The sequence below is a fragment of the Onychostruthus taczanowskii genome, unplaced genomic scaffold (assembly GCF_017590055.1).
Source record: "Onychostruthus taczanowskii isolate IOZ18803 unplaced genomic scaffold, ASM1759005v1 scaffold24, whole genome shotgun sequence".
Taxonomy (NCBI): domain Eukaryota; kingdom Metazoa; phylum Chordata; class Aves; order Passeriformes; family Passeridae; genus Onychostruthus; species Onychostruthus taczanowskii.
In genome coordinates this window covers 4,708,834-4,720,858 of record NW_024499684.1, presented here as the reverse complement: position 1 = coordinate 4,720,858, position 12,025 = coordinate 4,708,834, and the positions used below count along the sequence as shown (strand labels likewise).

Here is a 12,025-nt window from a genome sequence, read left to right as displayed (position 1 = left end):
TAAAAAAACAGCTTCCACCGTTCTCAGGCGGCAAACTCAGAGAGTTTGCTCGGAATGCCCCGACTGCCAGCACCTATTGCACATCTTCGCAGCGACCCCGAGGCGGAGAAAGCGGGAGAACAGCCGGGGAAGGCGGGGAATCCAGGGCGGGAAAGCAGGGAGAGTACGAAGGGAAACCAAGAAGAAGTCTGGAACAAACAGGAGGAGAAGGCTGGAACAGAGAGGAGGAGAGGGCTGGAACACAGAGGAGGCAGGGCTGGAACAGAGAGGAGGCAGGGCTGGAACAGAGAGGAGGCAGGGCTGGAACAGAGAGGAGGCAGGGCTGGAACAGAGAGGAGGCAGGGCTGGAACAGAGAGGAGGCAGGGCTGGAACAGAGAGGAGGCAGGGCTGGAACAGAGAGGAGGCAGGGCTGGAACAGAGAGGAGGCAGGGCTGGAACAGAGAGGAGGCAGGGCTGGAACAGAGAGGAGGCAGGGCTGGAACAGAGAGGAGGCAGGGCTGGAACAGAGAGGAGGCAGGGCTGGAACAGAGAGGAGGCAGGGCTGGAATAGAGAGGAGGCAGGGCCGGAATAGAGAGGAGGCAGGGCTGGAGCACAGAGGAGGCAGGGCTGGGGCACAGAGGAGGCAGGGCCCGGCCGAGGGAGGGTCGCTCCGCCCTGCCCGCTGTATTCCCCGCGGGCGGGCTGAGCGCGGCCCCGAGCCGGGGGCTGCATTCTCCGCGGGACAGCGGCCGTGAGCCCCCGGAGCCCCCGGAGCCCCCAGGCCGGCCGTGCCGCCCCAGCCAGCCCCACGATGCTGCCGGCGGGCGGCCCCAGCCCCGCGCAGACCTGCGGCGCCGTGCTGGTGGCCGCCGTGCTGCTGCAGTCCGTGTGCGTGGCCGTCACCTTCCTCTACTTCACCAGCGAGCTCCGACAGGTCTGTGCGGGGCTCGGCGGCGGGGGGAGCCGCGCTGCCCGCTCTGTCCCCCGGGACAGGCCGGCTCGGGGGGCGGGGGGATGCCAGCAGCATCCCCGGGCCGGGCTGGGCTCAGCCCCCGCGGACAAAGAGCTCCGCTCCCGCCCTTTGTCTGCAGCGCAGCCGGGCCGGGGCTGTGCGCGGGGAAAGGAGCTCAGGCCGGGGCACATACTGAGGGTCGGACTCGAGAAAACAAAAGTTCGGCGCTTTCGCAGGAAATGTGTTTCCCATTAGAGCGCGAATTCGCCGTCTCATCAGTTTTTGCGGTGCGGGAGGGCTGGGTGGAACGGGCGCTGTCAGCTGCACCCAGGAGCGCTGCGGAAAGCTCAAGTGCCTCGTGGATGCTTCCCCTAGGATAATACGTGGGTCTGAGACTGTGACTAATCCTAAAGGAACTGCACCAGACGGCAAACACCGCTGCATTCCCCAGAATTACTTTTAAAATACCCATTGTGTAGTCTAGATGCTTTGATCTCCTTGAAGTCACCCTTGAGGCTTGGCAGCTGCTGCTTAACTCTTCCCTCTTCTTGCAAAAGATCGTTTACACTGCGAGAAGGTTGAACTTAGTTGATAGTCCAGTGTGTGGTCCTGCTTTTCAAGGACCCTTGTTACTCAGGGTTTCCATGAGTGTCTTACCCTAAACTGACTGTTCTGCTATAAGTTGTGCCTGGATGTTGCCTGGCACACAGGTAAACCTACCTGCAGGTAAGTGTTCTGTACATCCACAGCTTCAGAAAGTATTGCATAAACCTAAGTTACTGTTTTATATAAGCACTCAGTAATGCATAATTAATTACAGTATTTATAATGTAGATATGCATATTATGCTATATATGCATTTATTCCACATTAGATTTAATAAGTGGAGTCTTCTGAGATGTCAGAGGCAAAGGGAGTGCTCTGCAACAGGAGCCAATGCTCATACTTTTAAAATGTAAAAAACAGTTTTTCCATTCAGATTAGCTGAATTTATAGCTGTGGCTGTCCCATGGAGGAGTCACAGAAATGTGCTCACTTTGTGAAATCAGGTGACATAATTGCTAATGAAGAAAAATATATAAAGGCATCCTCCTTTCCTCATGCACACAGTTCAGAGTCCCTTGCTAACAAACGTGCCAATCTAAGTAATTAGTAACCACACTTATCTTTTCCTTCTATTCAAACATGTGCACCTGGGACACAACCACATCCCAGGGACTTGCCCAAAATACAACTCACAGTTTCTGAAAAACAACAAACCTGCATTTGTTGTGAAGGGATAAATCTGTCCAAACTGAAGATGTGCTGGACTGCAAACAAAGGTTGCTGGCTCTGGAGGGGGTACCTTAACCACATATCCCTGCATTTGCTATTTGGTGCACAAGAAACAGGAAAAAACTCATCTAGACACAGCCTGCTACTCCACATCCACATGGTGAATGTGGAATAAACCTCTGTAGATAATTATGATTTAATGTAGATAATTATGATTTTTGTCTGCACATTTTTCTTCCCTTTTTTAAATTAACAATACCTGGATTTCTACACCTTCACCAAATTACTGTGGCTGCAGAGACTGCAGGTATTTCTATCTTTCCAAAAAGCATGCTGGTAACTAGCAGGGTTTGTCCACTACAGCTGTAGTAACCTCTTAGGAGTATGGCATTTGTTTCACTCACTGTTTGGCTTTGAGAGGAAGTACTGAAACAATAAAGTTCTTATGTTTCAGGAAGAAAAACAACCTTAGGCTTCCTTCTTTTTAAGAAACAGTTCAGTAACCACTCCTAACGTAGGAGATGGGCTCTACAAGATAGAATTCCTGCAGGAGTTGCATCCTCAAAGGGTTCAGTGCTGCAGATAAACTTCAAATCTTACAAGAGAAATCCCAGTCCCTGGGTTCTATAATGTGCTGCTGCAAGGTTGCATTCCCTGAGGTTTCAAACTGCACAAAGAGTAAGGTTCCAGTGTCAGGAGAGTGAAGCTGTTTTGGGGAAAAGTGAGCAGGTAAGGTGGAGGCAGAGGCACAGGACTGTTTGCTTCCAGATGGGAGGGCAGAGCTGGGAGCTGAGCTGTGAGAGAGCTCAAGAGAATAAACAGTAACCTCACAACTTGCCTGTGTCTGGCTTTTTATCTTAAACTCGTCAAACTACTTTTTTATAGAAGCTCATTGTATAGTTAAATGGGTCAGAGCCTGTAGTTTTACCTTAATGAGCACATAATATGAATCACTTTGAGTTCTTGAAACCTGATTTAAAAATACCACTGCACTCCTTGGCAAAGACACAGAAACCCTCACAAGCTGTTGTAGTGGGGGCCCCTTTTCCTTCTGCTGCCTCCAAAATACATAATTTCAAATACTAGCTGAAGCTCAGTGGAATTTGCTGCTGCAAACTGAAGGTGGGACTTGATGGGAGTGAAATCTCCCCCTGTAGCAGGAAATCCCTTCCTGAACACCTTTGTTTTCTAACAGCCAGGAAAAGCATGGGGAGTGAAGGAGAAAATTCACTTTTTGCTTTCAATACCCCAGTCTCTAGGACAGCTAAAAACTGGTGCTTGTAGAAAAAAAAATACATCTGTTTAGCAAACCAAACCAAGCTTCTTTAACACAACAAAAGAGTGAAATTTAAATGCTACTACCAGGATTCCATCTGAATGCTTTGCATGTTCCTTGCTGCTCCCTCCAAGTTCCCGGAGTGCTTTGCTGGCTCCACAAGGCTGACCAGTGTGGAGCTGCTGCAGCGGGAGCCCAGTTCAGAGCAAACAAGGGCTGCTCTCAGGTTCTGTGCTCCCACTTTAACCAACAGCGCCAGCTGGAGTCGCATCCGCAGGGAGCTTGGAGAGAGATTTCCACCAGGGAAACTCTCCCAGTCAGATTCCCTTGGAGCCAACAGGAGTTTTGCCAATCTCTTCAATCTTTGCAGGAAGCAAAAATGTTTTCTCCGTGACTAGAGGATACAGATAGATACTTGATATTTTCATGTCAAAAACATCTGGCATTATAATTGTATTTTTTAAATTAACAATACCTGGATTTCTACACCTTCACCAAATTACTGTGGCTGCAGAGACTGCAGGTATTTCTATCTTTCCAAAAAGCATGCTGGTAACTAGCAGGGTTTGTCCACTACAGCTGTAGTAACCTCTTAGGAGTATGGCATTTGTTTCACTCACTGTTTGGCTTTGAGAGGAAGTACTGAAACAATAAAGTTCTTATGTTTCAGGAAGAAAAACAACCTTAGGCTTCCTTCTTTTTAAGAAACAGTTCAGTAACCACTCCTAACGTAGGAGATGGGCTCTACAAGATAGAATTCCTGCAGGAGTTGCATCCTCAAAGGGTTCAGTGCTGCAGATAAACTTCAAATCTTACAAGAGAAATCCCAGTCCCTGGGTTCTATAATGTGCTGCTGCAAGGTTGCATTCCCTGAGGTTTCAAACTGCACAAAGAGTAAGGTTCCAGTGTCAGGAGAGTGAAGCTGTTTTGGGGAAAAGTGAGCAGGTAAGGTGGAGGCAGAGGCACAGGACTGTTTGCTTCCAGATGGGAGGGCAGAGCTGGGAGCTGAGCTGTGAGAGAGCTCAAGAGAATAAACAGTAACCTCACAACTTGCCTGTGTCTGGCTTTTTATCTTAAACTCGTCAAACTACTTTTTTATAGAAGCTCATTGTATAGTTAAATGGGTCAGAGCCTGTAGTTTTACCTTAATGAGCACATAATATGAATCACTTTGAGTTCTTGAAACCTGATTTAAAAATACCACTGCACTCCTTGGCAAAGACACAGAAACCCTCACAAGCTGTTGTAGTGGGGGCCCCTTTTCCTTCTGCTGCCTCCAAAATACATAATTTCAAATACTAGCTGAAGCTCAGTGGAATTTTCTGCTGCAAACTGAAGGTGGGACTTGATGGGAGTGAAATCTCCCCCTGTAGCAGGAAATCCCTTCCTGAACACCTTTGTTTTCTAACAGCCAGGAAAAGCATGGGGAGTAAAGGAGAAAATTCACCTTTTGCTTTCAATACCCCAGTCTCTAGGACAGCTAAAAACTGGTGCTTGTAGGAAAAAAAAACAAAAAAACATCTGTTTAGCAAACCAAACCAAGCTTCTTTAACACAACAAAAGAGTGAAATTTAAATGCTACTACCAGGATTCCATCTGAATGCTTTGCATGTTCCTTGCTGCTCCCTCCAAGTTCCCGGAGTGCTTTGCTGGCTCCACAAGGCTGACCAGTGTGGAGCTGCTGCAGCGGGAGCCCAGTTCAGAGCAAACAAGGGCTGCTCTCAGGTTCTGTGCTCCCACTTTAACCAACAGCGCCAGCTGGAGTCGCATCCGCAGGGAGCTTGGAGAGAGATTTCCACCAGGGAAACTCTCCCAGTCAGATTCCCTTGGAGCCAACAGGAGTTTTGCCAATCTCTTCAATCTTTGCAGGAAGCAAAAATGTTTTCTCCGTGACTAGAGGATACAGATAGATACTTGATATTTTCATGTCAAAAACATCTGGCATTATAATTGTATTTGGACTCAAGTGTCATTTCAGTTATCTGGATTATTAGGACAAATGGTGTTAGGAGAGAGCCCAAACTGGATATGGGGAGGATGTGGTACAGATCTACATAACAGCAAAGGTCTGGATTATAAATGCAATTGGCTGAAAAGACAGCATAGACAATACTTTTAAGTTCTAGTATTTGATTTCATCCTCAATAATGTGTTTAAAAAACAATATTGTGCTAAATAAATGTTTCTAATGCAGAACTAGAGAATCTAAAGTATTTCCAACATCAGGGATTTGGGTGTTGAATTTTCACAAAACCTATGAAGTTGAATACTGGATACTGTATTTATGTCCATGCAGATAATGCAAGCATATTTTTGCACATATTTCAATATGTCAGATCAGGATGAATCCTCTTGTTGTTCATACAGCCTTGCTTGCACCATACTTTAGAGAAAAGAAAAGCGCATTTCCTAGCACTTAGTGAATCTAGTGACATACCACAGCTGCAAACACATGGATGAAAAATCCTGGCTTTTCCTTGTGCTGCAGCTCCAGGACTCGTACTCCAAGAGCGGCATCGCCTGTCTCACCGGGGAGGAGATCGGAAATTCCATCCAAAACTTGGAGCTCATCGAAAGTGAAGACAGAGAAGCTGATCCCTGCTGGCAAGTAAAGTGGCACCTGGGAAAGTTAATTAAAAAGGTATTTGGGAACAGTGTGCTTGGTGTTGTTTCAGCTGGAGGAATCCTAATAGCAGAATAAAGGAGGCTCAGATTGTTTCATTGCAAAGCAATTGTCAGGCCGCAGCTCCAGCTGCAGAGTGCTTGCACTGAAGCATAGGGAAAAACAGCCCATAAAAGTGGTTTCACTGCATTCAGGAAATAATAAAGCAAAGATTATCAGCTTTTACTAAGTAAATTCCAGTGGTGGGTTGGTTTTTCTGAAATACCTCAGGGTAAAGGGTTTCTACGTGACCATTGAGATCATGGTGCTGTCAGAGCTGTCACTGCCTCTTTGGAAAAACAGGGAAGCTGGGGAGAGAAAATGAGATTAAATATAACACAGGGAGAGGTACAAAGGTGCCTAAGGAGTGGTCCAGTCACAAGCTGTGTGATGCAGTGGTGAAGGAAAGAGCACGTGGGCACACAGCATCAGGCACAGCACCTTCCCAAAGAGCACCTCCTGTGTGACTTACACACCAAACAGATCATTTTGGCTACAGAGAACAGTCAGTCTGGCTGAAAAATCACAGGGGCTCAGATCCTCTGGAATGGCTTTCAAAATCCCATCTCCAGCACACAAACAAGCTCATCCATAGAAATTCTCTTCAGGCTGAAATTTCCTGGTGAAAACAGATCTTGCAGTCCAAACCAGATTCTGTATTTGTATTCAGAGATCTCAGCTCCTTTGCTGGAAGCTCTGCCAGTGAAGTCCCTGAACTTCTGCACAGAGAAAGCATTGTTTTAGTTGGTGGATGTTTACACAGATAACATACCTGCTAGCTCCCTGATTGCTTAGAAAAAGGTAGGCTGGGTACCAGAAATAAGTTACAATTACGATAATACTACTATTACTACTAGGATAGATGGATAAATAGAAATGTGGCAGGACAAAAGCCATCAATAATTGGCAATACAATGCAGGTAAGGCATCACCACACTTGCTGCTGCTGCACCATTGTCCACACCAAACTGGTTTGTCTCAGCAGTCAGCAAACAGTTATAAAGAAGGGGAATGCTGGATTAAGCATATGATTAATTTGTCTCAGCAGTCAGCAAACAGTTATGAAGAAGGAGAATGCACAAAGTAAAATATGCTGGATTAAGAGCTTAGATAGGTAGAGGGATAAAAATAAATTAAATTTTATTTCCCAGATCTAAGACCATATCGTTTACACCGCTAACTGTTCTGAAAATGGAAGCTGGTGCTTGGGCACTTCTCTTATTTGAGAGAAGCATGAGATTCAGATTTTTCAATAGACTTATTCCTGAGCTCTTGAAAATGTTTCCCCATGTCTTTTATCACCTAAAAGATGAAAACATAGAAATTCTTTATTACAACAAAGTAATAGGTGCTTTTCCCCCCCAATTTGCTTGTTGGTCAAATCCAGAATCCCCTTTGTTCATGAGTAAAAAGAGGTGTGTCCTGCCCCTGTCAGCCTTGGCTGACAAGCTAATTCATTTTTACTGTGTTTGTTGGCAGATGATGTCAAGAAGCTACGAGGAAAACATATCTGCAATCAACGGTATTGTAATAATTTTATTACCTGTGGTGAAAAGGATCCACTAGTGGCACTTGATGTGTAATGACTTGATTTTTTAAAAGTGCAAAAAACTGGCATCAAATTCTTGTAAGATCTAAGATCTTGTACTGGCGTCAAGTCATCAAAAACTGATTACTTATTAGTAGAAGGTAAATTTTTTTCAGGAGCCTGAATTACTGTTAAGTGGTTAGAGCAAGGTAAACAAGGTGGATACAGAGGAATCAATCCCATGTGTATGGGGGATGTTTAAAAAGCCCTCCCAGGTACCCCACTCCTGGAACATGCAGCACAGAGCTGCCAAGATCAGTTAAGGAATAGCTCTGCTGAAGCTCACACTAAAGGTGCTGCATGAAAGCTTTACAACCTCCAAGTGGAAATTCACAGGGAGATTAGGAATATTTAACCATAAAATTGAGTACTGTAGGTTGTCTGTTGGTAACTTGAAGGCAGAGGAAGGAGAAAAAGGGGAATAAAGAGGCACTTAAAGACATTTCATGAGCAGGCATAAAAGCAGAATTTGAGCCTTATTAACCAATAATCAGCCATCACTCCATGATTCAGTCAATTAAAAAATGACACAGCTATTCCTTAAAATCAAGTCAGGTGGAACAGATGTGCTTTCTAAAGTCCCTGCTGCTGATGTGGGGTTTCTTTTCCCTTCCAGTTGAAAGGACGCTGACGCTGCCGCACTCGGAGGGGCAGCAGCCGCGCGGTCCCGTCCGCAGGATCGCGGCGCACCTGACGGGCAGCAGCAGCAGGAGGAGCTCCCTGTCCTCACGCAGTAAGGAGAAGCCTTTCACCACAGATAAAAACCACTAAATTAATTAAATTACTCTCCCATTGCTAGCCTCAAAACACCTTGTAATACTTGTGTTGTAGGAAACAAATAGTCTTGTCCCAGACAGTGGGTTTTTTCTGTTAATTCCCACCGAACAGAGAGAAAGCCCATTTCCTCTGGGTACCTCCCTAGCTCTTCTTTTGAAATCCTCATTAGGGGTAAAAAGAAATTTAGATGTCCTTCCTAGTGTAATTTAGATGTGCTTCCTAGTGTTAAGTTCTCCTCTTTTCTTTAATTTCCTTCTGTTGGTTGTGCGAGTCCCAGCTGCTATGGTGACAGACCTATTAGAAATGTGAGACAGGAGAGACTTGACATTCAGCCATGTTAATGAAGGGCTTGCTCAGCTTTCTGCAGCTTCAGAGGGTATCAGACACTAATGGATATTTTAGCTTTGTTACTAAGTAAAAACATCATTTTCTCCTCTTATTTGGGAGCACAAGTATTAAAAATAAAGGCAGTTCATGTTAACTCCCACATAACATGGGAGTTAACTTATGGACCATCAAATTGTTGTGAGAATGGACCTAATGAACTGCTGGGAAGAGCAGGTTTCCTTATTAAGGAAAGTAAGGCTCAACTAGCAGACACTTGGCTTCACTACTTGTTTTTTAAGTTAACATTTCTCTCTCTCTTTTTTTTTTTTTTTTCCCCAAGTAAATCCCTTGCCCAGAAGAGGAATTGGACACAAAATAAACAACTGGGAATCATCAAGAAAAGGCCACTCCTTCCTTTACAACGTGGAGCTGAGAAATGGAGAGTTAGTGATACCGCAGACAGGCTTTTATTACATCTACTCACAAATTTACTTTCGCTTCCGTGAAAACGAGAACGAGGACTCAGACGTGTTGGGACAAATCAGAAACCCCAAACAGCTTGTCCAGTATGTTTACAAACTGACTAATTACCCTGAGCCCATTTTGCTCATGAAGAGTGCAAGGACAAGCTGCTGGTCTAAAAAGGCGGAATATGGACTTTATTCCATCTATCAAGGTGGTGTGTTTCAGCTGAAGAGAGAGGACAGGATTTTTGTCTCTGTCAGCAACAGTGACATAGTTGACATGGACAAAGAAGCAAGTTTTTTTGGAGCCTTTATGATCAGTTAGAACATGAAAATCATGATCCCAAACGGCCCAGTTTTTTCTAGTCAGGGACAGCTTAAATTCCTGTAAAATAGGGGATCACAAGCAAAAGCTGTATCGATACCAAAAAGAGCAGACTGCCCTTTCTCAGCTCACTCACCGCTTGCCGAGTTCTGTCCAGCAGCAGCTGGCTGTGGGTGGCAGTGCTCTGTGCAGGCACAGGCAGCCAGGCTGGGAATGTGTGAGGGATTCACAGCCTCAGGTGTTACCTTTGGCCAGAGCCCCGGGCAGGTAAGAGCTCACCAGCAGCAGAGATGCTCCAGGCTGGCTCAGCTGTGGCACGAGGGATGGTGGATGCTCCACGTCTGGTTACTCAAGGCTGAGACTGGATATCAGATTTTATTTGTGCTCTCCACTGGGACCCTGTCTGGAATATATCAGGAACCTTTGTACATACTGTGGCTAAGTGCCTGTGGAATTTCTCCCGAAGTTTTTTGAACAGGAGATTTGCAGAAGCTGCACATCTTCATCTCATCTAACAAAGCACTTAAGCACCTAATTAATTTTAAGCACACAAACAGTCTGACTACACCAGGGTATCCACATGCTTGAAATTAAGTATGTGCTTAAGCATTCTCCATCATGTCTTGAGTAAACACATTTGTCTTGTGCAGGATATTGTACATAAGAACAGCTGCTGGAATGGCACTGAAGAGCTTTTGAAATCAATCTGTGTTTTGATCCACATTTTATAACAGTGCTATTTACTTAATTACTGTGCTGCAGACATCTCACCAGGCTCCCAATAAGTTCAGTAATGCAGTTGCTGTTACAGTTGTTGACAGCAAGAACTGGATCCAGAAAAAAAAAGGTGGGTTTCTGAAAATACTGAATTCTGTGAGAAATTTGCAGCAAGTTAGGCATGACAAGATTCTTCCATGTTTATTTGTACTGGTTTGTGTTTGGTAGGATGTAATGTAGAATAACACACCCCAATGACTAACATTTTAAGGAAAACAGGCACAACTATCTGTACTTAAAAAAAGGCTGCTTATTTAGATAATGCTGTAATTATTTGATTTAATTTTTAGGAAGGGACCGAAACACGTTTCTACACTTTTTTTTTACAAAATGAACAGTATATTTTTTAACTCAATGAAAATGACTCTTTTGTATTAAAAGGATTTGAAAATTTAGAATGTATGGGCTCAATGCACAGCAAAAGTCAGGTAGTGTAAATCAGCACATCTGTAGCATTGTCAACGGAGGAATAGCAGATTGCACCATGAATGCATTTTGCCCAGATTTGCAGGAAACATTGGAGAAAAAAAACCCAAAACTGGAGGGAAAGGAAGACAGTTCTGCAAATGTTACTTGTGATGGCAGGATAAAGTCTGGCTGTTTCTTTTGAACACACTGGGGTTGCCGTGGGAACCCTCCCATTCACCTGCACGTTGTGGTAATTAAATCACAGCAGCCCCTGCACATGGGCCTCACCAGCAAACAGGCACGGTTCATCCTGCCCATCAACAGCAGAGGATTAAAGACACTGCCCCTGTCTTTATCTGGCCATTCAGACAAGCAGGGACCTATGCTGGAGCAGCAAGAGGAGAATTTCAGGAATACCCTTATTTTGGCAAGAAACACACCAGTGTAAGCTGAAAATAAGGAGGTTTAACTTCTGCCTGCTGTTAAACAGTGTCACACGTGCTGTGTTCAGTGGCAATCAAATATGTGAAATTCTTCACCATTTACTGGAACATTTTGGTTTTCCTCCTTCTCAAATCATCTGTTTTGACAGAGAACAGAAGACATTTGTACAGTTTTCTTTCTGATTTCAGTATTTAATTCAGAATTTTTCTCCCAGCCAGAAAGGTTGGAGAACAGAGCCATTCCATATATACCTGTATGTCTGTTACCTTGGAGAAATGACTTTTGTAGGTTCTCCTTGCAGATGGACTGGGATTGGTTATTCCAGCACAGGATTGACCTCTGCTATCAGATTTGACCACTGCATGCAGAGCATGTTGCAATAGGAATCACACCAAATAGTAATTTTCTGAGTGATCTGAAGGCATGTTTGCCAGATCTTACCTTGGGGGAAGATTATCAAGGGATAGCAGACAGGACACTTCAAAGAAGAATGGAAAAATATAGCAAGTTCCATTTGTGCTGTGTCCTGACTTACACTTTTCATCTCACTTTATGCTGAATGACATATGTAGCAAATTTTTATAGGTTGTGTTAACATGTGAATATTGTAAATTTTTCTACATGACTTGTATATAAAACGTTTTTACTAAATAGTTTTTTAGTCTCACAGTGATTATTGGTGTCATCCTGTGGCTTCCATGACAACCCTGTCTTAAATCATTTCCCTGACATTGATTGGTATCAGATATAATCCACTAAATGGTTGCAA

General features: G+C 44.5%; 1 protein-coding gene across 1 annotated transcript; it reads left to right on the top strand.

The window, feature by feature from the left end:
* Positions 1-606: 606 nt before the first annotated feature.
* Positions 607-11,458, top strand: TNFSF10 (TNF superfamily member 10). The gene is made up of 5 exons (XM_041405978.1): positions 607-915; positions 5,973-6,125; positions 7,626-7,668; positions 8,351-8,467; positions 9,179-11,458. Exons 1-5 carry the CDS (start codon positions 793-795, stop codon positions 9,625-9,627), a joined length of 885 nt encoding a protein of 294 aa, XP_041261912.1. The 5' UTR covers positions 607-792; the 3' UTR covers positions 9,628-11,458.
* The last annotated feature ends 567 nt before the right edge of the window (positions 11,459-12,025 follow it).

Coding starts and splice junctions, on each gene's coding strand:
- TNFSF10 (XM_041405978.1), top strand. CDS start 793: ATGCTGCCGGCGGGCGGCCCCAGCCCCGCGCAGACCTGCGGCGCCGTG. Junction 916..5,972: donor TCACCAGCGAGCTCCGACAG/GTCTGTGCGGGG, acceptor CTTGTGCTGCAG/CTCCAGGACTCGTACTCCAA. Junction 7,669..8,350: donor AAACATATCTGCAATCAACG/GTATTGTAATAA, acceptor TTTCCCTTCCAG/TTGAAAGGACGCTGACGCTG.